This window comes from Pan troglodytes, chromosome 2 (assembly GCF_028858775.2).
Source record: "Pan troglodytes isolate AG18354 chromosome 2, NHGRI_mPanTro3-v2.0_pri, whole genome shotgun sequence".
Taxonomy (NCBI): Eukaryota; Metazoa; Chordata; class Mammalia; order Primates; family Hominidae; genus Pan; species Pan troglodytes.
Genome location: NC_086015.1, coordinates 112,656,029 through 112,683,474, shown reverse-complemented (window position 1 = coordinate 112,683,474; position 27,446 = coordinate 112,656,029). Strand labels below are relative to the sequence as shown.

Sequence of the window (27,446 nt, the reverse complement as noted above, 5' to 3'; positions counted from 1 at the left end):
TATTCTTCTGCCTCAGCTTCCTGAGTAGCTGGGACTACAGGCGCCTGCCACCACGCCCGTCTAATTTTTTTGTATTTTTAGTACAGACGGGGTTTCACCATATTAGTCAGGATGGTCTCGATCTCCTGACCTCATGATCCGCCTGTCTCGACCTCCCAAAGTGCTGGGATTACAGGCGTGAGCCACCGCGCCCAGCCATAAAATTGATTTTTTAAAAAGCATTTGAATCTGTTTAACAAACTTGAAATAAAGTAGGGACACAAGGCTGCCCCAGTGGTTGTACAGATTGTAGTCTCTGAGAGGGGGACCTGAGAACGGACAAGAATTGGGCTGAAATAAAGCTCAGGAGCCATTTGCCAAGCCCTGTGACTTCACTCACAGTTGCAAGAGCCTGGAGGAAGTAGCAACTTTTTCTAATTGGTGCACTTAAGTCTTTTTGCAATTTGTCAGCCCCAAAGTGTTTTTTTTTTAAATGTATACAAAATTTCATATGTGCTAATGATGGCCCTAGGACACAGAATTCCTTTGGCACTTAGCACTCAGGAAGAGAGTCAAAAAGTGAAAACCTAATAATCGAGATGATTCTGCTGGAGCACAATTAATTGGGGGTTGGGAGCATGGAACTAGTAGGGGAAGAAAAAGGAAAGCATATTAGGGGAGATTTCCCAGATGCGTTACTGTTTTTTGTTTCGTTTTGAGACGGAGTCTCGCTCTTTCACCTAGGCTGGAATGCATGGCGCAATCTCGGCTCACGGCAACCTCTGCCTCCCAGGTCCAAGCAATTCTCCTGCCTCCTGAGTAGCAGAGATTACAGGCGTGTGCCACCACGCCAGGCTAATTTTTGTATTTTTAGTAGAGACGGGGTTTCACCATGTTAGCCAGGCTGGTCTCGAACTCCTGACCTCAAGTGATCCGCCTGCCTCAGCCTCCCAAAGTACTGGGATTACAGGTGTGAGCCACCAACGCCCAGCCTGTTACTGTTTTAAACAAACATTTCAATGTGTAAGCATTGTCACTGAAGCCGATCTGTGGAGCCTGAAGGTTATACAGTTCTGGCGGTCCCTCTATAAGAAAATATATATATATATAATTACGAATGCAAGCTTGCCAGGGGCCTAACAGCAACTTGGAATGGGCCAGTGCAAGTAAAGGACCTGAAACTTAATTAGTTTCATGGTAAATCTGCCCCCTGGTTAGTAAGTCCAGTTCTTTAAATTAAATGTCTAAACAGGATGTGGTGGTGCACACCTGCAACTGCTCAGAAGGCTAAAGCGGGAGGATCTTTTGATCCCTGGAGTTCAGGAGTTTTGAGACCAGCCTGAGGAATGGAAGGAGACCAACCCACCCACCCCCAATATGTTATTTTTTTTTTAAAAGAGGATGTCTAAAAAAAACAAGTATTTGAGTCAATGATACTATGTTTACTGGCATTTTGGAACTCTTCCTACTTTTTGGTAATTAAGGACCAAAGCCACATTTTTTTTTTTTTTTTTTTGAGACGGAGTCCCACACCCAGGCTGGAGTCCAATGGCGCAATCTCGGCCCACCGCAACCTCTGCCTCCCGGGTTCAAGCGATTCTCCTGCCTCAGCCTTCCAAGTAGCTGGGATTACAGGCACGCGCCCCCACGCCCAGCTGTTTTTTGTATTTTTAGTTGAGACGGGGTTTTGCCATGTTGGCCAGGCTGGTCTCAAACTCCTGACCTCAAGTGATCCGCCCGCCTCGGCCTCCCAAAGTGCTGGGATTACAGGCGTGAGCCACCGCGCCCAGACTCGCCTTTTTATTTTCAGTGCTTAAGATATGACGGGGCACGGTGGCTCACGCCTGTAATCCCAGCACTTTAGGAGCCCGAGGCGGGCGGATCGCGAGGTCAGGAGATGGAGACCATCCTGGCTAACACGGTGAAACCCCGTCTGTACTAAAAATACAAAAAATTAGCCAGGCGTGGTGGCGGGCGCCTGCAGTCCCAGCTACTCGGGAGGCTGAGGCAGGAGAATGGCGTGAACCCGGGAGGCGGAGCTTGCGGTGAGCCCAGATCGCGTCACTGCACTCCAGCCTGGGCGACAGAGCGACACTCCGTCTCAAAAAACAAACAAACAAAAAAAGATATGAAGGAGGGCTGGGCATGATGGCTCACGCCTGTAATCCCAGCACTTTGGGAGGCCAAGGCGGGCGGGTCACTTGAGGTCAGGAGATCGGGACCATCCTGGCTAAAGGTGAAACCCCGTCTCTACTAAAAATACAAAAAATTAGGGGGCGTGGTGGCACATGCCTGTAAGCCCAGCTACTCGGGAAGCTGAAGCAGGAGAATCGCTTGAACCCGGGAGGCGGAGGTTGCGGTGAGCCAATATCTCGCCATTGCACTCCAGCCTGGGCAACAAGAGCGAAACTCCGTCTCAAAAAATAAAAATTAAAAAAAAAAAAATTAGCCGGGCGTGGTGGCTGGCGCCTGTAATCCCAGCTATTTGGGAAGCTGAGGCACGAGAATCGCTTAAACCCAGGAGGCAGAGGCTGCAGTGAGCTGAGATTGCGCCACTGCACTCCAGCCTGGACTATAGAGCGAGACTCTGTCTCAAATAAAAAATAAAAATAAGATATGAAGGAAGGGAGGAAAGGAGGGAGGGAGGGAAATTGTTTATAAACAAATAGGTTTGGGTTTTCTTGTTTTTGATGATAACCAGATCTATCATCTACCTCCAACTTTTCCCTTTTTAAACAAAAGTTATTAATTAACCTCACGATCTGCCTTACTCCCTAAATTTAATTTTAACTGACTCACCTTTTCCTAAAGTAAAATAACCACTAAAACGGCAATGATTATCCACTATAGGAGATACTGAAAGGTAGAATTATTATAAATTAGGTGTGTCAAGTTCTAGTGTACTTGTTAAAATACTAGACTCTTGGACATGGGGAAAGAGGTATTTTCATGCACTGTTACAAATTGGGGAACTCTATATAAATATTAAATAAACCCAGCTTTTGACTCAGCGCTTCTGGAATACACAGCAGAGAGATACAGACAAGGGTTCCCTCCCTCCCCCACAGCCACACCTCCTGCCCCCTCTCTCCATTCTGTTAGACAGGAAACAGTGTTACATATGAATCAATGCTGGTTTGTTTTCTGTAGATGCAGATTAATGACTTTGGAAGACTCACTGCCTCCGGGTAAACTAAAGGACTCATTAATTCAGTTCATTTTACTCAATTAAAAATTTTTTTATAAAAAAAGAAAGCGAAAAGAAAAAGCTGGGCTTAGGGGTGCTGGCCTTTAGTCCCAGCTACTCGGGAGGCTAAAGCTGGAGGATCATGTGAGACCAGGAGTTTCACCTGGGACCAGCCTGGGCAATATAGGGAGACCTCTTAAAAAAAAAAAAAAAAAAAAGGAAAAGGAAAAATAAAAGAAAACCCAACCAGAATACCCCTAAATCTCTCAAATTCATTCCTCTCCAACTCTTTTTTTTTTTTTTTTTGTCTTTTTCTTGAAACAAGGTCTCACTATGACACCCAGACTGGAGTACAGCGGCATGATCACACTGCAACCTCCACCTCTTGGACTCAAGCGATCCTCCCACCTCAGCCTCTCAAGTAGCTGGCACCCCTGCGCCACCACGCCTGGTAATTTTTTGTATTTTTGGTAGAAATGGGTTTTCACTATATTGCCCAGGCTGGTCTTGAACTCATGAGCTCAAGCGATTCTCCTGCCTCCCAAAGTGCTGGGATTACTGGCATGAGCCACCACGCCCTGCTCTTCTGATCCCAACATGTGCTGTGCCAGACACTGTTTTCTCCAGACACGCCCACAACCCTCTAAGTAAAGGCTATTATTTTCATGACTCTCATTTTATGGATGAGAAAACAAAGAGACCTAACGTTATTGCCCAGGTCACACAGCTAGTGAAGGGGAGGTTGGGGTTTAAATCCTGTCCGGCTAGCTGCTAAAGCCTTACATTTAAAAATCAATCAATCTGGCCTGGATTTGGTGTCTGTGTTTTTATGTTTTATTTTTATTTTATTTTTTATTTTGAGATGGAGTCTCACACTGTCGCCCAGGCTGGAGTGCAATGGCACGATCTTGACTCACTGCAACCTCTGCCTCCTGGGTTCAAGCAATTCTCCTGCCTCAGCCTCCCCAGTAGCTGGGATTACAGGCATGTGCCACCACGCCCGGCTAATTTTTGTATTTTTAGTAGAGACAGGGTTTCACCATATTGGCCAGGCTGGTCTCGAACTCCTGACCTCATGATCCGCCTGCCTCGGCCTCCCAAAGTGCTGGGATTACAGGCGTGAGCCACCATGCCCGGCCCTGGTGTCTGTGCTCTTAACCACAGTCCACACTTCCTCTCCAGTTGCAAGGCTGCTCAGTAGCCTCCTAACTCACCTTCTGTGCCGACTCTAATCATCCCCACTTCTGTCTCATTGAAGTTGAGGGGGCTTTACAAAATGCTCAGAGTCAGCCCATTCTTACCCACACCTTGAATATTTCAGTAGCTTCCTGTGGTCCTCAACCTAAAGATCAGAAGGCCTACCTATCCTGCTCAGCTCACACTTAACCCCTCCCTCTCTGAGCTCCAACCCCACTGCTCTTCTTTCAGTCCCTGACCATGCTGAGCTGCCTCAGGAGCGGGGTGCCTTCTCCCTAGGGCCCATCCTTCCCTTCCCCTATTCGGTTAGTTCAGTTCCCCATCTCCTTTAGATCTGATACTTTTCTGACTTCAAAACCCCTGTTGCAGGGCAGGGCAAGGGGCTCATGCCTATAATACAAGCACTTTGGGAGGCCAAGGAGGGAGGCTCACTTAAGCCCAGGGATTCGAGACCAGCCTGGGCAACAGTGAGACCTCATCTTTATAAACAAAGCAAAATAAAAACCCCTATTGTAGGCTGTCATACACAGGGAATTATCCTGCTTTGCAAGTGTCATAATTGAACAGTTTGCATTTGTTTTGATTATACATACAAATAAAATTCATTTTAAAAGCATGTGGGCTGGGCGTGGTGGCTTACGCCTGTAATCCCAGCACTTTGGGAGGCCGAGGCAGGTGGAGCACCTGAGGTCAGGAGTTCAAGTGCTTGGTTAACATGGTGAAACTCTGTCTCCATTAAAAATACAAAAATTAGATGGGTGTGGTGGCATGAGCTGGTAGTCCCAGCTACTCTGGAAGCTGAGGCATGAAAATTGCTTAAACCCGGGAGGTGGAGATTGTGCCATTGAACTCCGGTCTGGGTGACAAAGCGAGACTCCCTCTCAAAAAAAAAAAAAAAACACCAAAAATAGCGCTTAATACATTTTTATTCTGTAAGTGAATGGGAGATTTAGTTGTTCAATTATGAATACTTTTTGAAATCAAGATAGAAGTGTAGGCACTGGAATTAAAACATTAAAAACAGCAGTAAAGTTTTTCTTTTGACTACCAAATATTTGTAGGAAATTTTACACACAAAATTAGTTATTTCTCAGAAAACACAATAAACTTAGTTATTCCTACTTTACATTTGAAAAACCAATGCACAAATAGGTTGCACTCTGCCCCAAACTGCCTATAAATTACAACTCCAACAAACCTGACAAAAAGATATTTCACTTTTTTTTTTTTTTTTTTTGCTTTTTTAGGAGGAGAGGGGACAGGGTCTGGCTCTATTGCCCAGGCTGGGGTAAAGTGGCATGATCACAGCTCACTGCAGCCTCAAATTCCTGGGCTCAAGTGATCCTCCTACCTTAGCATCCAGATGGAACTACAGGCACGTGCCACCACACCCAGCTAATTTCTTTTTTTATTTTTTGTAGAGACAGGATTTCACTAAATTGCCCAGGCCGGTCTCAAACTCCTGGGTTCCGGCAATCCTTCCACCTCAGCCCCACTAAATGCTGAGATTACAGTCAGGAGCCACCACCCTCTGCAGACCATATTTGGCTTTTTGCTTACTTCCAGAACTCAGTAATATTATTTCCAAACATTTTAAATAAAATTGTACTCATTCATTTTATGTATAGGATGTCAGCTAACCCATGTTTTAAATGGTTGGTGCAATTCTTTTAGAATTGTGTTCCCAGAAATAGTAGCGGACCCAATAATTTATAAATGATTAATCCCAGCACACACTCCATCTGTTCATACCAAATTAGTTAGTAGCTTGCCCAGAATTAGATGTTTCAGTGCCTCAGTTTCTATTTGATTCAGAACTCCAATTATTACGTTTGTTTGTTTGTTTTGAGATGGAGTGTCGCTCTGTCACCCAAGCTGGAGTGTGGGGGCACCATCTCGACTCACTGCAACCTCTGCCTCTCCAGCTCAAGCAATTCTCCTGCCTCAACCTCCTTGGTAGCTGGGATTACAGGCACGCACCATGCCCGGCTAATTTTTGTATTTTTAGTAGAGAAGGGGTTCTGCCATTGTTGGCCAGGCTGGTCTCAAAACTCCTGAACTCAAGTGACCTGCCCACCTCAGCCCCCCAAAGTGCTGGGATTACAGGCGTGAGCCACCATGCCCAGCCCAGAACTCCAGTTATTCTGAATGTTACGTTCAATTACACTGACAAAAGAAAGATGATTCAGTTATACACTTTATACACAAACCTTAATTAGAAAGTCCTACTGGTGGTTATCAAAGGCTGTGGTAAAGAATTGTTAAATCAAAGCCCTAATATCTCCCAGATGACCTCAACTCACCTGGTTTCCTCTTTGCCGCCTTGGGGGTTGCCCAGTCCACAACCTGCACTTCCTTCTCTATTCCTGGGCTCCGTTTACTTACTTTTTCTGTCCGTGGATTTCTAGCCTGTGAGCAGATTACTAACACCATTTGGATAAAGACAGTCTCTTATTTATCATTTTAGGACAAGCAATGAGATGTAGGAAAAAAAAACAACAAAGTAAACCAAAGAACAAAAGAGACTTTGGACCCTGACAAGGGAGGGTTTCAGTCACACAGCCACTGCTTCCTTCACTTCACATCTCTTGACAATCTGACAGGGAGCACTGATCTGAGGAAGGATTTTTCAAATTATTTTAAGGAGAAAAACTTGAACTTCTTTGGGAGTCAGTAGGTTAGGGGTTCACTTACTGTGCTATTGGAAAAGTTATCAATAAAAATTTATACCAACTTTAGTCATATATAAAATGGGGAACAATAATGACTGAATTTAAAACTCACAATTTGAGATATAAAAAAATACTTGGGCGGGGAGTGGTGGCTCACGCCTGTAATCCCAACACTTTGGGAGGACAAGGCTGGAGAATTACTTGAGGGCAGGAGTTCGAGACCAGCCAGGTCAAAATAGCCAGACCCTCCCACTTGCCCTCTACAAAATAAATAACAAATACTCTATAGACTTTAAAAGCTACTATTATTAGTTCGTTGGCAGATGAAAAGATGCTCGGTATTAGTACAGAGAAACCTGGAGTTTTAGTTGGTTAACTTACTTAGGAAATGGAATGTATTTGGTACGAGAAAATAGCTTTCTTCAAGCCGCCAGTCTGGTCTCTGAAGTCTACTGTTTCCACAAGTTCCATTATTAAATCCCTTCACACATCCTGCTCAAGTCTCTGGCCACTGTTTTTTGTTTTGTTTTGTGTTTTCCCCGTAGAATCGTTCTGAAGGAGTGCTCAATCTCCCAATGTCTCCGGAACCATACTTTGGATAATTACATTTAAAGTGAACAGAAAAGGGCCAGGAATAGTATTAGTAATTCAACCCAGACAAAAGTCACCCCATGAATAAGAAAGAATGCAATTTTAGCATTTACAAATTGTGGGGGAGGGAACAGAAGGGGAGAAGAAAAGAAAAGGTGAGGTGGAGAGAAAAACGGTCTTCGGGCGGCAGGAAGTGGGAGGAGACTTTGCAAATCGCAATCTTGGGGCAGGGGCCATTTTGGAAGCATCTTGCGAGGCTCCGCTTCTTCTACAAGTATGGAGAAGGGAAAAGGCAAGGAGGTCAGTACAGTTTTAGTGGATTTGTTTTCTGTCTGTCTTTGTGTTTCTGTCTTCCCTGGGCACTCCTGATTTTTCCTTTAAGGAGAAAAGAATGTGCCTTCGAATTTTCTCCTCTTGACTTTTTTTTTTTTTTTTTTTAAGAGTAAGGCCCAAGAATATGATTGCAGCCTGGTATATTGGAGTGAGCAGACAAGTAAGAAATGAGGTTTTCTAGGTTTAGTTGAGGAGGTTGAGGGTGTCAAAAGATGGGGGGAAGAAAAAAAGAGGCCGGGCGCGGTGGCTCACGCCTGTAATCCCCGCACTTTGGGCAGCCGAGGCGGGCGGATCACCTGAGGTCGGGAGTTCGAGACCAGCCTGACCAAAATGGAGAAACCCCGTCTCTACTAAAAGTACAAAATTAGCCGGGTGTGGTGGCGCACACCTGTAGTCCCAGCTACTCGGGAGGCTGAGGCAGGAGAATCGCTTGAACCCGGGAGTCGGGGGTTGCGGTGAGCCGAGATCGCCCCATTGCACCCCCAGCTTGGGCAACCAGAGCGAAACTCCACCTCAAAAGAAAAAGTTAAAAAATTAGGTTTTCAGGTTTGTGTTTTGGAACAGGGTTTCACTTTTGTCTCCCTGGCTGGAGTGCAGTGGCACCATCACTAATCACTGTAACCGCCCAGGCTCAAACGATCCTCCCACCTCGGCTTACCAAAGTGCTACTGGGACTGCAGGCGCGCGCCGCTGCTCCCGGCCCGGGTTTTCTGTTTTGAAGAGGTGCTTAGTCCTGTCAGAAAGAACTAACTGAATATGGGGGCTAGAGGGAAATGGTAACAGGAGAAAAGGGTGGTAAAGGAAAGATTTTAGGAAGAGGTAATTGAGCTGAGTTTGGAAAAGAATGAAACCCCTTAATTTCCTTTAGACGGACACAGATCCTAAACACCGAGGGTGCTGAGAATGAATTCGTCCCCTTTTCCCATCGTCCTTAAGGACCTAGGAGTAATCAGAAGCCAAACATTGGGAACAATGCAGACAGAAACTGAAGGAAGAGAGGATTTAAGACGTTGCACAGGCACTGAACGGCCATATCCGAGCGCTCTCAGGTCCTCTTGACTTGAACTGGGTCATTTTTAACTGTCTCGGTTTTAAGTTTTTTGTGAGGTCCAAAGTGAGTACTTTTTGTAAGGGTTATGCAAATATAAATTTCAAATCAAAATGTGGAACTGCTATAGAGATGTAAAAATGCCATACAAATGTTAATTTGTCCAGTAACCCACCCTGAAAGTGAAGAAAAGGATTTAGATTTAGGAGAAATTTTATTATATTAATTTTTTTTTTTTTTAAGAGTTTGACTCTGTCGCCCAGAGTGGTGTGCAGTAGCCGATCTCGGCTCACTGCAGCCTCTGCTTCCCGGGTTCAAGCGATTCTCCTGACTCAGCCTCTCGATTAGCTGGGATTGCAGGCGCGCACCACCACGCCCAGGTAGTTTTTGTATTTTTGGTAGTGACTGAGTTTCGATATGTTAGCCAGGCTGGTCTCGAACTCCTGACCTCAATCGGTCAGCCCACCTCGGCCTCCCAAAGTGCCGGGATTACAGGCGTGAGCCACGGAGCCCAGCCTTTATATTTAAATTTTAATTTATATCTAATGTACCCCTAATCTGTGTCTTTATGTTACCTCTGATTCTCAGCTTCTGTGTCTGAGAAGTAATTGTTGCCAGATTGCTTGCTATGAGAATTAAATGAATGAAAAAAGGAAGGCCAAGGCCAGGCACAGTGGCACACGCCTGTAATCCCAGCACTTTGGGAGGCCGAGGTGGGCGGATCCCTTGAGGCCAGGAGTTTGAGACCAGCCTGGCCAACATGGTGAAACCCCCATCTCTACTAAAAATAGAAAAATTCAGCCGGGTGTGGTGGCAGGCACCTGTAATTCCAGCTAGTGGGGAGGCTGAGGCAGAGAATTGCTTAAACCGGGGAGGTGGAAGTTGCAGTGAGCCGAGATTGCACCACTGCACTACAGCCGGGGTGACAGAGCGAGACTCCTCTCAGAGAAAAAGAAAATAGGGAACCCTTGGGCGCAGTGGCTCGCGCCTTTAATCCCAACTCTTTGGGGAGCCAAGGCGGGAGGATTGCTTGAGGCTAGAAGATTGAGATCAGTGGGGGAGACATAGGGAGACCTCACCTCTACAAAAAATCATCCTGTAGTCCCAGCTACTCAGGGGGCTGAGGCAAAAGATCACTTGAACCCGGGAGGTAGAGCTTGGAGTGAGCTATGGTCCTGTCACTGCACTCCAGCCTGTGTGACAGGGCAAGACCTTTTCTTTAATAAATAAATATTTTTTTAAAAAATGAAAGTAAGGAGCATATCAAAGCCAATGCCTAGTATGAGACAGAGGCTCAATATATGTTACTGTCTCTGGATTAAACAACTTTTCCCCACTCCCACTTTGCTTCCTTTAATTCAATGAACCAATATTTATTGATTGCCTATGATGAAAAAGAAATCACACAAACCAATGTAATTGCAATTAACAAGTAGTGGAAATGAGGTAGTATTTAGTAGATTGGTCTGGAAGGACCAGGTTAAATAGCACTTGAGGTGAGACTTTTAAAAGAAGAGTAAGATTTTTAAGGTGTAAGATTTTAAAGTGTAAATAGAAGTAGGGTGGAGGTTGGGGCTGAGGAATGTAACAACTTTGGAAAGGAAAGGAATTATGTGGCTGGAGCTTGGTCAGGGAGAGCAGTGTGAAATAGGAGATAAAAGGCTGGTAGGTAATGTTAAAAACAATTACTTTTATGTTAAGAGCAATAAACCACTGAAACTTTTCATAGTGTCACTCTGCCAACAGTGTTAGAAAATTATTTGGAAGGCGTCAAGAATGAAGGACTGGGGGAAAAAATTCTGCCAGGTGAGAGATGATGGAATATAGTAAGTGAGTTAAGGGCCTCTTTTTTTTTTTTTCAGACAGTCTCATTCTGTCACCCAGGCTGGAGTGCAGTGGTGCAGCCTCTACCTACCTCCCTGGCTCAAGCGATCCTCCTATCTCAGTCTCGAGTAGCTGGACTACACGCACACACCACCATGCTCAGCTAATTTTGTTTCCTTATGTAGAGGCAAGGTTTCACTATGTTGTTGCTCAGGCTGGTATCCAATTACTGGACTTAAGCAATCCTCTTGCCTTGGCCTCCTATAGCACTCAGACTACAGGCGTGAGCCTACCTAAGCGCTTCTTCCCCCCAAGGCAGAGCCTGTTTTCTTCTACTCTTGTTTGTATCTGTCTTTTCATGTGCTTTCAAACTGGCTTCCTCCCATTTTTTCCATCATTGTTTCCCAGTCTTGTAAATGAAACTGAGTATTAAGATGATATCCAGAGGAGAATCCACACTGCCAGTGGAGTCCAGTAACTGCGTTGGTGCCTTAGAAGTGAGTTATCTTGAGGCAGGTAGTGTATGTGTGGTTTGGACACTAGAGGAATGACTGACCAGCTCCTCTGTTCCCCAGTGGACCTCCACAGAGAAGTCGAGGGAAGAGGATCAGCAGGCTTCTAATCAACCAAATTCAATTGCTTTGCCAGGAACATCAGCAAAGAGAACCAAAGAAAAAATGTCTGTCAAAGGCAATAAAGGTAAGAGGTCTTCAAATCCTCAAATCCCACCTTCTCGGGTCTTAGAAGCCAGAGGAATTTTTCTGAAGAAGAAAAACCAGGGAAGAAATTTCCATCATGTATTGTGCAAATCCTGCACTTCATGGAAGCCAAGCTTAAACTGTTACCTTCCTGAAGCATCTTTTGGTCACCACTGCTCTAACTGATCCTTTCCTATCTTCAGACTTCCACAGCATATTTGGTTCTGCTGATCATTTTTTCCTTCACTTGCTATTTGGAGTTAAGGATTTCAGTGTGCAATGATTTGGGAACAGACAGCTGTAAATTTGAAGACCCATTCTTGAAACCGGACTTCCTATTCTAAAAATAAGTTAGGACAATATCTACCTTTATTAAGCGGTGGGAATGGAGTGTTAAAATTTACATAGAGTAGTTAAGTGAAGCACTTAGACTATGCCTGAGAAGTAATATGTACAGAGTAAACCCTACTATTAGTGTCATTACAGGCTGGTTTTTTTTTTTTTTTTTTTTTTTTTTTTTTGAGACACCAAGACAGGGTGTTGCTCTGTCATCCAGGCTGGAGTGTGGTGGCACCATCTCAGCTCCCTGCAACCTGTGCCTCCCGAGTTCAAGCAATTCTCCTGTCTCAGCCTCCCAAGTTAGCTAGGATTGCAGGCGTGTGCCACCATGCCTGGCTGATTTTTGTATTTTTAGTAGAGACGGGGTTTCACCATATTGGCCAGGCTGATTGCAAACTCTTGGCCTCAAGTGATCATCTGCCTTGGCCTCCTAAAGTGCTGGGGTTACAGGTGTGAGGCACCATGCCCAGCCTTAGAAATTTTTATGGCACGATCCTGGCCCACTACAACCTCTGCCTCCCAGGTTCAAACAGTTCTCCTGCCTCAGCCTCCCAAGTAGCTGGGATTACAGGCATGTGCCACCACGCCCAGCTAATTTTTTTAGTAGAGACGGCGTTTCACCATGTTGACCATGCTGATCTCGAACTCCTGACCTCAGGTTATCCACCCACCTCGGCCTCCCAAAGTGCTGGGATTACAGTGTGAGCCACTGCGCCCAGCCAGAAATCTTTACTGAATGAAGACAAGGTATGTGAGGTGCAGAAGCGGGATGAACAGAAACACAGCAGAGCTAAGGAAACATACCTGCTATGAAAAAACCAGAGTGCTTCCCTGACCTAGGGTGGGCTGGCAGAATTAGGGGTATTAGTGGTTGCCTGTGTAGCATTGTCAGGTGTTGATTTTGCTCTGGGGGTAGAGGACACCACTGAGTATGATCTCAAGTCTAAGACAGCGGTAATTCCCCTGGGATGGAAGTGCAACCTCCGCTGCCACCACCTGGATTCTGTGGATTAAGGGGCTCACAAAGGAGCAAGTGTACCTGAGTAGTGGGGAAATTTAGGAATAAAACTGGGTTTTAGAAGTGGTAAATCCTAGGTTTGAGAGGGATTGGACTATTAACTAAAAGTGATTTTAGGCTGGGTGCGGTGGCTTAGGCCTGTAATCTCAGAACTTTGGGAGGCCTAGGTGGGCAGATCACAAGGTCAGGAGCTCGAGACCAGCTTGGCCAACATGGTGAAACCCCATCTCCACTAAAAATACAAAAAATTAGCCGGGCGTGGTGGGGGGCGTCTGTAATCCCAGCTACTCAGGAGGCTGAGGCAGGAGAATCACTTGAACCCACGAGGCGGAGGTTGCAGGGAGCCAAGATCGCGCCACTGCGCTCCAGCCGGGCGACAGAGCGAGATTCTGTCTCAAAAAAGAAAAAAAAAGTGATTTTACTTTTGAAATTCAGAAAAGCTACACAAAGATAATTACTACTAATTTGATTCCATTCTGCTTCAGTGCTCTGCCCTAAGAAAAAGGCAGAGCACACTGACAACCCCAGACCTCAGAAGAAGATACCAATCCCTCCATTACCTTCTAAACTGCCACCTGTTAATCTGATTCACCGGGACATTCTGCGGGCCTGGTGCCAACAATTGAAGCTGAGCTCCAAAGGCCAGGTGAGGGCCCAGGCTGGGGACGGTGCTGCTGGGAGGAAGGGTGGGAACCTTATTTGCCTTACTAACTCAGTTTTCTATTGTCTTAGAAATTGGATGCATATAAGCGCCTGTGTGCCTTTGCCTACCCAAATCAAAAGGTAACTTTTTAAAGGATGGACGTTTCAATGCTTATCCTAATTACCTATTGTAGCCTCAAAAGTGAGTAAAGGAACTGTCTTAGCCTCACCTTGTTCCTCCACCCCTAGTTCTAAGAAAGAACAATATTTCCCATCTCTACTTCTCTTTTTTTTCTTTCTTTCTTTTCTTTTTTTTTTTTTTTTTTTTTTGAGACAGAGTCTCGCACTGTCACCCAGGCTGGAGTGGAGTGGCACCATCTCGGCTCACTGCAACCTTCACTTCCCGGGTTCAAGCAATTCTCCTGCCTCAGCCTCCAGAGTAGCTCGGATTACAGGCGCCTGCCTCAGGTGATCCACCCACTTCGGCCTCCCAAAGTGCTGGGATTACAGGCGTGAACCACTGCGCCCGGCCAGCAATTTTCTTTTTTTCTATTTTTTTCTTTTCATTTCTTTTCTTTTCTTTTCTTTTCTTTTTTTTTTTTTTTTTTTTTTGAGACAGAGTCTCCCTCTGTCACTTAGGCTGCAGTTCAGGCTGCAACCTCTGCCTCCCTGGTTCAAGTGATGCCCCTATCTCAGCCCCTGGAGTAGCTGAGATTACAAGCATGAATCACCATGCCTTGATAATTTTTGTATTTTTAGTAGAGACGGGGTTTCACCATGTTGGCCAGGCTGGTCTCGAACTCCTGACCTCAAGTGTTTCACCCACCTTGGCCTCCCAAAGTGCTGGGATTACAGACCTGAGCCACTGGGTGGCCAACTGAGCAATTTTCAAGAAGACAGTACATTGTTATTAACTATGTATAGTTAGCAACTTGTACAATAGATCTCTTGAACCTAGTCCTCCGAAGTGAAACTTTGTATTTGATCAAGAGTTCCTTAACCCTTAGGCCATTTTTGTTAGAATTTTAATCTGTATTTTTATCTTTATTATTTAACCCTTTTTGTAGGATTTTCCTAGCACAGCAAAAGAGGCCAAAATCCGGAAATCATTGCAAAAAAAATTAAAGGTGGAAAAAGGGGAAACGTCCCTGCAAAGTTCTGAGACACATCCTCCTGAAGTGGCTCTTCCTCCTGCGGGGGGGCCGCCTGCCCTGGAAAATTCCACTGCTCTCCTTGAGGGAGTTAATACAGTTGTGGTGACAACTTCTGCCCCAGAGGCTTTGCTGGCCTCCTGGGCGAGAATTTCAGCCAGGGCGAGGACGCCAGAGGCAGTGGAATCTCCACAAGAGGCCTCTGGTAAGCACAACATGAAGAGCTTATTCTGGTCCAATGGGGAAATAAGCTTAGTAGATATCAATCACTGGTACATTTTAGGGTATATCAAAATCCCTTTGAGGGCCGGTGATTCCTGGACCCTGCCCACAGAGTTTCTGATGCAGGTCTAGGGCAGGACCTGAGCATTTGCATTTCTTTTTTTTTTTTTCCTTTTTTTTTTTTTTTTTTTTGAGACAGTTTCTCCCTTGTTGCCCAGGCTAGAGTGCAGTGGCATGATCTCAGCTCACTGCAACCTCCACCTCCCAGGTTCAAGCAGTTCTCCTGCCTCAGCCTTCCTGAGTAGCTGGGATTACAGGCATGTGCCACCATGCCTGGCTAATGTTGTGTTTTTAGTAGAGATGGGGTTTCTCCATGTTGGTCAGGCTGGTCTCGAACTCCCGCCCTCAGATGATCCTCCCACCTTGGCCTCCCAAAGTGCTGGGATTACAGGCGTGAGCCACCGCACCTGGCAAGAGTTTGCATCTCTAACAGTTTCCCAGGCAGTACTAAGGATGCTGGTCTGGGGACCACAGTTTGAGAACCACTGCTCTAAATTATTGATGGCATCAGAAGGGGATAGCAGTCTGGTTTTCTTTCTTTACCCTTTAAGCAATTTAAATTAAAGGCAAGGTCTAAAATTAATTGCCTGCAACTGAGCCCCAGAATGGCATTAATAAGTTATTTAAAATATTTCCCAGCGTTTTCATTGTAAAATGGGTAATACCTACCTTATATGTTGGAAGAATTACAGAAAATACAACAAAAGAAGACAAACTGCTTAGCATAATCCAATGTGTGTTAAGAGCTGAGACCCCTGAGCTTATTTCATGAAGCCCTTTCCAGACACTCTGGGTTAGTCTTTCTACCATCTGCCCACCTACAACTATACTACTTCCAACTACATTTTTAAGTTTTAACAGGAACTGTCTTGTATGCTTTTTGTTTTGTTTTGCTTTTGATATGGAGTCTCGCTCTGTCACCCAGGCTGGAGTGCAGTGGTGCAATCTTGGCTCACTGCAAGCACCGCCTCCCGGGTTCACGCCATTCTCCTGCCTCAGCCTCGTGAGTAGCTGGGACTACAGGCCCCCGCCACCACGCCTGGCTAATTTTTTGTATTTTTAGTAGAAACGGGGTTTCACTGTGTTAGCCAGGATGGTCTCGATCTCCTGACCTCGTGATCCACCCGCCTCGGCCTCCCAAAGTGCTGGGATTACAAGCGTGAGCCACTGCGCCCAGCTTGTATGCTTTTCTAAAGGAGAACAGAATAGAGAAGAGGTTAAGTTAGGATTTCAGGGTTCACATCTTGGAGCTGGTTAATCAAGGGTGATGGGCCATAATGCAGTCTTACATCAGTATGTCATCCTGGTGTGTGGGTACCTGTCTCTTTCCTTTGCCATTGCCAGGTGTCAGGTGGTGTGTGGTCCATGGGAAAAGTCTCCCTGCAGACACAGATGGTTGGGTTCACTTGCAGTTTCATGCTGGTCAAGCCTGGGTTCCAGAAAAGCAAGAAGGGAGAGTGAGTGCACTCTTCTTGCTTCCTGCCTCCAATTTTCCACCCCCGCACCTTGAAGACAATATGTTGTGCCCCAAATGTGTTCACAGGTAATTACCTGATGCTTTTCTACAAACTAAAAGTGGGTGCCGGATTTTCAATTGCAGAAAGTTAAGATATACATTAATCTTAAATAGCCAGGTATTTTAAGCTCAAATTGTCAGTAAAGAGTTTCAAGAAAATTATTACTCAGTTAAGTTTATCCCCAGGAAAAAGAAAGCATTTATGTGTCAGGGTTTAATGCTTCTACCTGGAGACACAGAATTCTGGGAGCAACAAACATTATATAATTACTATATTCAAAGTGTATGCCCTACACAGAAATAATGACTAGCAAAAAACCTCTTCCTTTAAGTAGCCTACAGTCTTAACAGGGATGGTGGGCATGTAAACACCTAGAATAACATGACGAATATCAAAGAAGAGGTTCCTTAAGGGAAGAATCGACTAGATGGAAAGGAGAGATCGGTAATTTCTCAGCCTGGGAAACATAGCAAGACCATCTCCCACAGGAGGAAGTATGTGAATGTGTGATTGGCTTTTCCTTCTTTGGGATATCCTACTTTTTGCTGTGAGTGTTTTGATAATCTCTCTATGCCAAGCAAGTTGAAGAGAACTGAGGAGGTCACTTTGGGTAGTCCTTTAATGACATACTTGGGTTTTTGGGAAAGTGATGAGAAGAGCCCCTCCAAGGCCTCTTGTCCATGGTTGGCACAAGTCAGGGAACATATTACAGAGGCATGATAACTTGGCTGATGATCTTCATTCTTGAATGACAGGATCACAGGCTTGCTACCTATGATCCTAAAGTTGTAAGGGCAATTTCAACAGCATTCCAGCAGCGGGTTTCTTGGCTATTTTTAATATTTCTTCATTCTTTTTAAAAACAAATATTTTATTTGCTTTATAGGAACAAGGTCTTAATAAAAAGCCTCCAATGGGAATAGAATATCAGGAAAAAGGCCACATCTATGGTAATTAATGGCAGAAAAGCTGGAGAGTTGGATTCTGCGGTGCTGCTGACAGGTGAACTCTGGTCCTCTGCACCTGTTTATGGGCCATGCAGACTGGTGGGGTGGCAGATGTTAGCCTAAGACCCCTAGCAGTGCCTGTTGCTTTGTGAGTGGAGATAGAGACTCTTACATTTAAAAATGGAAAAACATTTCACAAATTACCATAAATTGTAGTTAATATGTAGAAAAACTCATTCATACTACTTTTCTAAAATAGACGTGACTTCAGCAGCAGCTTTGTTGTTGTATTTTGAGACAGTGTCCCACTGTTGCCCAGGCTGGAGTGCAGTGGTGCAATCTCAGTTCAGTGCAATCTCTGCCTCCTGGGTTCAAATGATTCTCCTGCCTCAGCCTCCTGAGTAGCTAGGTACAGGCACCTGCCACCACACCCAGCTAATTTTTTGTATTTTTAGTAGAGATGGGGTTTCACCATGTTGACCAGGTTGGTCTCAAACTCCTAGACTCAAGTGATCACCCTCCTCAGCCTCCCAAAATGCTGGGACTATTGGCATGAGCCCCTGCGCCTGACCTTCAACAGCTCTTTTGAGTTCTTCAGCTAAGCATTATGATGGACTTGAGTAAAATGGTAGTTGGCTCTTGTGCTCAATTTTCTCTTCCTCTGAACACTGACTACTTTAGGAGCTGCTTCATTCCAATTGCAATTTCATAAAACGTAAAGTATTTTAAGGCAAAGAAAGGCTGTTAATTCCCTCCCTCCCCCAAACACATGATTTTTAATATTCTAAACAATATTTTTCAAAGTTCTCTTAATAACCTGAGATTTCTATGGTTTGACTCCAGGATCAAAACACAAGGGACTTTGTATTATTTCACTTATAATTGTTTTGTATATTTCTGGAGTTTAAAATGTTTAAGGTTGCTTCCCACTCATAAATACATAATATATTGAACTTAAAATGTGTTTATTAACCGATTCTCCATAAATAAAAATAAGACCTGTATGTAAAATAATTCATCTGTTGTATTTAACCATATTCATTGCATGCAAATTTTATTGTTAGTGTTCTTAACTCAAGTAGGAGTAAACCAAAAAGTGTGATTTTTCTTTTGTATGACTCGTTTGTTCTTTATTAGTTGGTGGTATGGGTTGGATCATTTGTTTTTAAAACTACTTAGGTATGATTCACATACAAAAAGCTGTACATATTTAACGTATCCTATTGTGTAATTAATTTTTAATTTTTTTGTGTGCTTCCTAAATTTATAGTCCTGCGAGTCTGGGAACAGATCTGTTATTCACTTATCCTGATTTAATGACAGTTTCCAACATTGTTTTGTTATTACAAGTAGGGGATCTTTTTTTTTTTTTTTTGCCCCTTTAATGAAGATACTAAAAATAATGCACTGGAAGGAGTGGAAGAGTTGGAAAATTTGTAACCATCATAATACAGGTGTAATAGGTTTGGGAAAGAATCCTCAAAAATGTTAAAGCAAGGGAGGAAAGTTTGTTGAGAAGCAAGATGTTCTTCTCTCCTGCCCCCCCGCCCCATTGGTTGTTGGTGGTCAGAATTATTCAGTGTAATAAATAATAGACATTTTTTCTTATACTATGTGTATTGTTCGTTTTGTTTCCTTTTTAAACTTCTCCCCTACTTTATTTGGATGGGTCAAGTTTCTGTTCTGTTTCCTTCCTTTCTATTAATTTGGAAATGTCCTTGGCTTTACGATTCTGCTTGTAGATACTTCCCTGTTTCTAACACATTTCAATAAACTTAAATTTCTCTGTATACAAAATAAATTAATAATTGGAGTCTACCAGTAAGACAGTTTATTTACTCATCTTCCTGCCCCAGCAAGATAAAACCTTAAGGTTACATACTTGCCAAATCACCCTAATTTTCACAGGCCTCCCCCAAAGTTCCTATCAATCACATTCAGTCCCCCACTCCCTGTCTCCCTGCTATGCTCCCAGAATACTAAGAGGAAGACAGTTGGAGCTATAAACTCCCTGTGTCTCAGATGAGTTCCCTGGCAGAGGCATGACATCTTGCTGTTGTAGGGGGAGCTGAGAGAAGAGGTTTATATTCCCAATTTCCCATCTGGATGTTAAGATAACTTGTACAAATAGGTCTGTGCCCACATTGTATCTGGTGTGGGAAACCTGGAGCCAGCCTTGCAAATTTCTCTTGGCTCCAAAGGGACATGGCAGCTTCCAAGGGTAAACGTTGGTCAGGGCTTCTGAACACATTGTTGATGGAAATAAAATTTCTACATTTTGGCACGATGGGGCTTACTGACGTAAAAATTGGAATTTGGCTACAGCCACCTTAACCAAGGATTCCAACTTAGCACCACCAGGAATGTTACAAACTAAAATGTCTTTTCTGATAAACAATGGGAAATACACAATATCATTGCCAAAAATATAATGTAAATCTAATCATGAGGAAACAATTAGTCCTGATTACACCTGTTGTCTCAGGCTAATTAAATGAGTCTACCTTGCTTTGAATGACACTTAGACATAGCCATATGTGAAGAGCCACAGGGGCCAGGGGCAGTGGCTCACGCCTGTAATCCCAACACTTGGGAGACTGAGGCTGGCAGATGACTTGAGCCCAGGAGTTCAAGACCAGCCTGAGCAACATGTTGAAACCCTTTCACCAAAGTACAAAAATTAGCCCGCTGTGGTGGCCTGTGGACTGTAGTCCCAGCTACTCGGGTGGCCGAGATGGCAGGATCGCTTGAGCTGGAGGTTGAGGCTGCAGTGAGCCATGATCGCACCGCTGCCCTTCCAGCCTGGGCAGCAGAGCAGAGACCCTGCCTCAAAAAAAAAAAAAAGGGTCAGGCGTGGTGGCTCACACCTGTAATCCCAGCACTTTGGGAGGCCGAGGCGGGCGGATCACGAGGTCAAGAGATCGAGACCATCCTGGCTGACAAGGTGAAACCCCATCTCTACTAAAAATACAAAAATTAGCCAGGCGTCTGTAGTCTCAGCTACTCGGGAGGCTGAGGCAGGAGAATGGGGTGAACCCGGGAGGCGGATCTTGCAGTGAGTAACGAGAGGACAATCTCTGTATTCACAAAAAGCTAAAATTGGCCGGATGCGGTGGCTCACACATGTAATCCCAGCATTTTGGGAGGCCGGGGGTGGTGGATCACCTGAGATTGGGAGTTCAAGGCCAGCCTGACCAACATGGAGAAACCCTGTCTCTACTAAAAACACAAAAATTAGCCGGGCGTGGTGGCACATGCCTGTAATTCCAGTTACTCAGGAGGCTGAGGCAGGAGAATTGGTTGAACCCAGGAGGCAGAGGTTGTGGTGAGCCAAGATCACACCATTGCACTCCAGCCTGGGCAACAAAAGCAAAACTCCATCTCAAAAAAAAAATAAAAAATAAAAAATTAGCTGGGTGTGGTAGCACATGCCTATAATCCTAGCTACTTAGGAGGCTGAGGCAGGAGAGTCACTTGAACCTGGGAGGCGAAGGTTGCAGTGAGCCAAGATTGTGCCTCTGCACTCCAGCCTGGGCAATAGAGTGAGACTCCGTCCCCCACACACACAAAAAGGGCCAGGTGCAGTGGCACACACCTGTAATCTCAACAATTTAGGAGGCCCAGTGGGGCGGATCACCTGAGATCCGGAGTTTGAGACCAGCCTAGCCAACATGGTGAAACCCCGTCTCTACCAAAAATACAAACTAGCTGAACGTGGTGGCACACACCTGTAATCCCAGCTACTTGGGAGGCTGAGGCAGGAGAATCGCTTGAGCCCGGGAGGCAGAGGTTGCAGTTAGCCAAGATCCCGCCATTGCACTCCAGCCTGGGCAAAAATAGCGAAACTGTATCTCAAAAATAAAAGTTTTCCATAAAATGTGACAGTGATTCTCATTTAGTCCCCAAACCAGGAGCATCCATATTAGCCTGGAACTTTGAAATGCATATTACTTCATCTCAGACCTACTGAATGACACAGGGCATGGTTCAGCAATGTGTTTTCACAAGTCCTGCAGAAGAGTGTAAGAATTGCTAATCTTGGTGATAAAAAGTAAAGCTGGTTTTCCAAAGGGCGGAAGTAATGGGAATTGACTGGAAGAGCCCCAGAGGAATTTTTCTGGTGATAGAAATATTTTCTATCTTGATTGGGGGAATTGGCTAATCATTTTATTTTATTTTATTTTATTTTATTTTGTTTTATTTTATTTCATTTTATTTTTGACATAGTGTTTCTTGTTGCCCAGGCTGGAGTGCAATGGCTCGATCTTGGCTGACCGCAACCTCCGCCTCCCAGGTTCAAGTGATTCTCCTGCCTCAGCCTCCTGAGTAGCTGGGATTACAGGCGTGTGCCACCACTCTCTGCTAATTTTTTTGTATTTTTAGTAGAGACAGAGTTTCTCCCTGTTGGTCAGGCTAGTCTCAAACTCGACCTCAGGGGATCCGCCCTCCTCGGGCTGCCAAAGTGCTGGGATTACAGGCGTGAGCCACCGCACCCGGCCTGGCTACTCATTTTTTAAAGCTCATTACAGTGTACACTCAAGATCTGTGCATTTCACTCTAAATTTTATCGCAAAGGTGAAAAAATGGTTAGTTTGGAAATTAAAGAGGAAATAGTTTGTGTCACATAACTACCCCTAATATTTCTGTACATGTCAGAGCTACAGATTGAAAGAAGTCTTGTTTATCTCCATGGTAGATGACTAGGAGGAGGACCACAATACATCAGGGGGTTTATAACACCAAGGAGGGTTCTAAAGAGGTAAACAGAGTGGACAAGAATTCCTCCCCATTCCAGAAGTCATGCAGCTCTAACTAGAATGCAAAGGTTAAGAACTTTCTACATTCTGCTCTTCCTTCAAACTCCTGTTTCAGGCCGGGTGTGGTAGCTCACGCCTGTAATGATTCTCCTTCCTCAGCCTCCCAAGTAGCTGGGATTACAGGTACCTGCCACCACACGCAGCTAATTTTTTGTATTTTTAGTAGAGATGGGGTTTCACTGTGTTAGCCAGGATGGTCTCCATCTCCTGACCTCATAATCCGTCCGCCTTGGACTCCCAAAGTGCTGGGATTACAGGCATGAGCCACCGAACCTGGTCTTTTTTTTTTTTTTTTTTTTTGAAACAGAGTCTCACTCTGTCACCCTGGCTGGAGTGCAGTGGCGAGGTCTTGGCTCATTGCAACCTCAGCCTCCCAGGTTCAAGCCATTCTCCTGTCTCAGCCTCCTGAGTAGCTGGGATTACAGGCATGTGCCACTGGGCCCGGCTTTTTTTTTCTTGAGATGGAGTCTTGCTCTGTTGCCCAAGCTGGAGTGCAATGGCGTGATCTCGGCTCACCACAACCTCCACCTCCCGGGTTCAAGTGATTCTCCTGACTCAGCCTCCTGAGTAGCTGGGACTACAGGTGCACACCACTAGGCCCAGCTAATTTTTGTATTTATAGTACAGATGAGGTTTCACTATGTTGGCCAGGCTGGTCTCGAACTCCTGACCTTATGATCCGCTGGCCTTGGCCTCCCAAAGTGTTGGGATTATAGGCCTGAACCACCTCGCCCAGCTAGTTTTTGTATTTTTAGTAGAGACGGGGTGCCACCGTCTTGGCCAGGCTGGTCTTGATCTCCTGACCTCGTAATCCACCCACCTCGGCCTCCCAAAGTGCTGGGATTACAGGCTTTAGCCACCGCGCCTGGCCCCAGTGATCTATTTTTCATTTTAATTATTTGGCTTTTCCGTGATGTTGTAAAAATGTAATGAGCCTGAGTTCTTTAATTTAACATAATGTATTTGAGACTGGTACATGTTTTTGCATGTATCATTAGTTTGCTCCTTTTCATTAATGAATAGTGCTATTCCATTTTGTGGAGGTACCACAGTTTGTGAACCCTTCACCACTTGAAGGATATTTGGTTATTTTTAGGTTTTGATGATTACAAATAAGTCTTCCATAAACCTCTCTGTAATTTGTTGTTTGAATATTGAAGTTTCACTCATTTGGGCTAAATACTCAAGGAAGGAGATTGCTGGGCCATATATTAAGTGTACATTTAGCTTGACAAGACACTGCCAAACTGTTTTCCAAACTGACTGTGCCATACTGTATTTTCACTGAAATATATGAGATGCGGCCGGGCGCAGTGGCTCATGCCTGTAATCCCAGCACTTTGGGAGGCCGAGGCGGGTGGATCACCTGAGGTTGAGAGTTCAAGACCAGCCTGACCAACATGGAGAAACCCTGTCTCTACTAAAAATGCAAAATTAGCCAGTCGTAGTGGCGCATGCCTGTAATCCCAGCTACTAAGGAGGCTGAGCCAGGAGAATCGCTTGAACCTGGGAGATGGAGGTTGTGGTGAGCCGAGATCACGCCATTGCATTCCAGCCTAGGCAACAAGAATGAAACTCCGCCTCAAAAAAAAAAAAAAAAACCCAACCAGAGTTGCTCCACTTTTATCGATTATATACTGGTGTTCCATAAACATCTATTTTTGTAGAACATATTTCTCTGGCCGGGCTTGGTGGCTCACGCCTGTAATCCCAGCACTTTGGGAGGCCGAGGCGGGCGGATCATAAGGTCAGAAGATCAAGACCATCTTAGTTAACATTGTGAAACCCCATCTCTACTAAAAATACAAAAAATTAGCCTGGGGTGGTGGCGGGCGCCTGTTAGTCCCAGCTACTCGGGAGGCTGAGGCAGGAGAATCGCTTGAACCCGGGAGGCGGAGCTTGCAGTGAGCCAAGATTGCGCCATTGTACTCCAGCCTGGGCGACAGAGCGAGACTCTGTCTCAAAAAAAAAAAAAAAAGAACATATTTCTCTGATTTAGAAAGTGTTAGCTGGGTGTGTTGCCATGAGCCTGTTGTCCCAGCTATTGGGGAAGCTGAGGCAAGAGGATCACTTGAGCCCAGGAGTGAGAGGCTGCAGTGAGCCCTGATCATACCATTGCACTCCAGCCTGAGCAACAGAGTGAGATCCTGTCTCAAAATAAACAAATAAATAAAAGCTATTTTGAAAAAAGGTAAGATTAAATTTAAAAAAATAAAAATGATTTTGAAAGCACTTATCTAAATGAGAAATACAATGCATTTTTATTTACCTTACAATATAGAAAATAAAGTATGTATTTGAATAAAGTAATGCATTTTTGTCAGGTGCGGTGGCTCACGCCTGTAATCCTAGCACTTTGGGAGGCCAAGACGGGCAGATTACCTGGGGTCAGGAGTTCAAGACCATCCTGGCCAACATGGTGAAACCCGGTCTCTACTAAAATACAAAAACTAGCTGGGCATCATGGCGGGTGCCTGTAATCCCAGCTACTCGGGAGGCTGAGATGGGAGAGTCTCTTGAACCTGGGAGATGGTGGTTGCAGTGAGCTGAGATGGCGCCACTGCACTCCAGCCTGGGCAGCTGAGTGAGACTCCTTCTCAAAAAATAAAAATTAAAAAAAAAAAAAGTAATGCATTTTTATTTCAGGACTATTGTCTATTATTGGAATAAATAAGAGAAAAAAAGTATTCAGAAAAGATTTTTTTTTTTTTTTTTTGAGACAGAGTCTCGCTCTGTCCCCCAGGCTGGAGTGCAGTGGCGCGATCTCGACTCACTGCAAGCTCCGCTTGCTGGGTTCACACCATTCTCCTGCCTCAGCCTCCTGAGTAGCTGGGACTACAGGCGCCCACCACCACACCCAGCTAATTTTTTGTATTTTTAGTAGAGACAGGGTTTCACCTTGTTAGCCAGGATGGTCTGGATCTCCTGACCTCGTGATCCGCCTGCCTCAGACTCCCAAAGTGCTGGGATTACAGGCGTGAGCCACCGTGCCCGGCCGAAAATATTTTTTTGAAGGTTGTTTTTAATAGTTCAGCCCCCTGTTAGTGGCTACTTTTAAGCTTTGAAGTATACGTACACTAATTCCCAAACTAAAATTGGTGCTATCTGTTTTAGAGTTATTTTAGGGGCCTAATTAAGAGCCTTCTATGAACTGGACACTCTACTGAGCCCCATGGGAATAAGGATGTGTCTGAGAACTTCAGAGTGCCACAGTCTGGTAGAAATAGTCACATCAGTCTGTGATAAGTATTTACACCAAATCCTTTACCAGCAGCAAAGAAACAGACATCTGCTATACAACAGAGTTGGGTGGGAAGGGGTAGAAATGTGGAGGTTCAGGCAATATTAATAACCCTAGCATTGGCCGGATGTGGTGGCTCACACCTGTAATCCCAGCACTTTGGGAGGCCGAGGCAGGCGGATCACCTGAGGTCGGGAGTACGAGACCAGCCTAGCCAGCATGGTGAAACCCCATCTCTACTAAAAATACAAAAATTAGTTGGGTGTGGTGGCAGGCACCTGTAATCCCAGCTACTCGGGAAGCTGAGGCAGGAGAATCGCTTGAACCCGGGAGGCAGAGGTTGCAGTGAGCGAAGATCACACCATTGCACTCCAGCCTGGGCAACAGAGCGAGACTCCGTCTCAAAAAAAAAAAAAAAAAAAAAAAAAATAGGCTAGGTGCAGTGGCTCAGGCTTGTAATCCCAGCACTTTGTGGGGCCGAGGTGGGAGGATGACGAGGTCAGGAGTTCGAGGCCAGCCTGGCCAACACAGTGAAACCCCATCTCTACCAAAAATACAAAAATTATCTGGGCATGGTGGCAGGCACCTGTAACCCCAGCTATTTGGGAGGCTGAGGCATGAGAATCACTTGAACCCGGGAGGTGGAGTTTGCAGTGAGCCGAGATCGTGCCACTGCACTCCACCCTGGGCGACAGAGCTAGACTCAGTCTCGAGAAAACAACAACAACAAAAACCTCTAGTATTGATTGAGCTTCTCTTCTGAACCAGAGTGCAAGGCTCTGAAAGGTGACTGAAACCTACCTGGCCATTGCTGTCATAGAACCTGCTAATTGAGGAGATGAAATTACCGTAAGATTCCAAATACATACAGAATTACAGATTCAAATGATTTTTTTTTGAAGGACTAGAATGACAGAATGACAAGAGGAATCTCTTTTAGGGTTACTCTTAAGAAATGCATTTAAGCTTAAAGAACGAGGCGTCAGATGAGTGAAGAGGGACAGAAATAATATTTTTCTTAAAAACTTAAAAGAGCAGGCTCAGTGTGGTGGCTCACACCTGTAATCCTTACACTTTGGGAGACCAACGCGGGAGACTGCTTGAGTCCAGGAGAGACCAGCTTGGGCAACATAGTGCGACCCCGTCTGTACAAAAAAATAAATTTAGACAGACACGGTGGCACATGCCTGTAGCCATGGCTACTCAAAAGGCTGAGGTGGGAGGATCTCTTGAGCCCAGCAGGTAAAGGCTGTAGTGAGCTGTGGTCGCACCACTGTACTCCAGCCTGGGCAACAGAAGCTAGAACAGACTGAAGGGTAAAACAAGAACTGGCAAAATTCAAATAGGAAACTATAGGAAATTCACACAATTATTTCAACAATAACAACAACAACGAATTGTAAGACGTAAGAAGTGGAAGCTGCGTGTGATGGCATGTGCCTGTTATCCCAGCTACTCAGGAGGCTGAGGCAGGAGGATTGCTTGAGCCCAGGAGTTCAAGCCCAGCCTGTGTAACATAGTGAGATCCTAAAATAAATAACTAAAAACAGATGGAGATAACTTAGAGTAAAGAAAAATTTAAGGCCTATTTCAATTTATCACAGACCTTGATTGGACGCTGATTCAAACAGATTGTTAAAAAAAAGAAAATGAAGGAAGAGAAAAATATATAAGATAAATGGAGTTTTTTTTTTTTTTGAGATCCACCACCTGGGTTCAAGCAATTCTCCTGCCTCAGCCCCCACCAGTAGCTGGAACTACAGGTGCGTGCCACCATGCCTGGCTAATTTTTGTATTTTTAGTACAGACAGGGTTTCTCCATGTTGGCCGGCTGGTCTCAAACTCCTGACATCAGGTAATCCACCTGCCTTGGCCTCCCAAAGTGCTGGGATTACAGGCGTGAGCCACGGTGCCCGGCCAGATAATTGGAGTTTTGAATACTGCTGGATATTTGAACATAACA

The 27,446-nt window shown here is 44.9% G+C and overlaps 1 protein-coding gene and 1 long non-coding RNA gene across 8 annotated transcripts in view; one reads left to right on the top strand and one right to left on the bottom strand.

Moving 5' to 3' along the window:
• LOC101058805 (uncharacterized) overlaps nucleotides 1–7,622 on the bottom strand; it is a 54,085-nt gene extending 46,463 nt beyond the window's left edge. For 3 of the 4 annotated variants that reach the window (XR_001713517.3, XR_001713520.3, XR_001713519.3), the window contains exon 1: nucleotides 6,667–6,866. This is a non-coding gene — a long non-coding RNA (uncharacterized LOC101058805). Of the gene's footprint in view, nucleotides 1–6,666; nucleotides 6,867–7,416 lie in introns of those variants that run through there. The other variant, XR_679105.4, reaches the window with a different exon arrangement.
• A 39-nt stretch (nucleotides 7,623–7,661) lies between these two features.
• On the top strand, nucleotides 7,662–19,035 carry DPPA4 (developmental pluripotency associated 4). 4 transcript variants are annotated; one of them, XM_063806957.1, is made up of 8 exons: nucleotides 7,864–7,926; nucleotides 9,251–9,387; nucleotides 11,407–11,530; nucleotides 13,372–13,532; nucleotides 13,619–13,669; nucleotides 14,596–14,884; nucleotides 16,306–16,504; nucleotides 17,365–19,035. In XM_063806957.1, the coding sequence occupies exons 3-8, from the start codon at nucleotides 11,509–11,511 to the stop codon at nucleotides 17,399–17,401; spliced, it is 759 nt and encodes a 252-aa protein (XP_063663027.1). In that variant the 5' UTR covers nucleotides 7,864–7,926; nucleotides 9,251–9,387; nucleotides 11,407–11,508; the 3' UTR covers nucleotides 17,402–19,035. The 4 variants fall into 4 exon arrangements, with proteins under 4 accessions (XP_016797107.2, XP_063663028.1, XP_063663027.1 ...); XM_016941618.3 differs by lacking the exon at nucleotides 9,251–9,387 and having other exon boundaries at nucleotides 7,662–7,926; XM_063806958.1 differs by lacking the exon at nucleotides 9,251–9,387 and having other exon boundaries at nucleotides 7,811–7,926; nucleotides 16,374–16,504.
• Nucleotides 19,036–27,446: the final 8,411 nt, after the last annotated feature.

What these genes read in the sequence shown, in the direction of transcription:
- DPPA4 (XM_024355598.3), top strand. Translation starts at nt 11,248, where the DNA reads ATGAAACTGAGTATTAAGATGATATCCAGAGGAGAATCCACACTGCCA. An exon ending in ACTGCGTTGGTGCCTTAGAA is followed by an intron (nt 11,329 to 11,406) that starts GTGAGTTATCTT and finishes TCTGTTCCCCAG; the next exon opens with TGGACCTCCACAGAGAAGTC. An exon ending in AGCTGAGCTCCAAAGGCCAG is followed by an intron (nt 13,533 to 13,618) that starts GTGAGGGCCCAG and finishes CTATTGTCTTAG; the next exon opens with AAATTGGATGCATATAAGCG.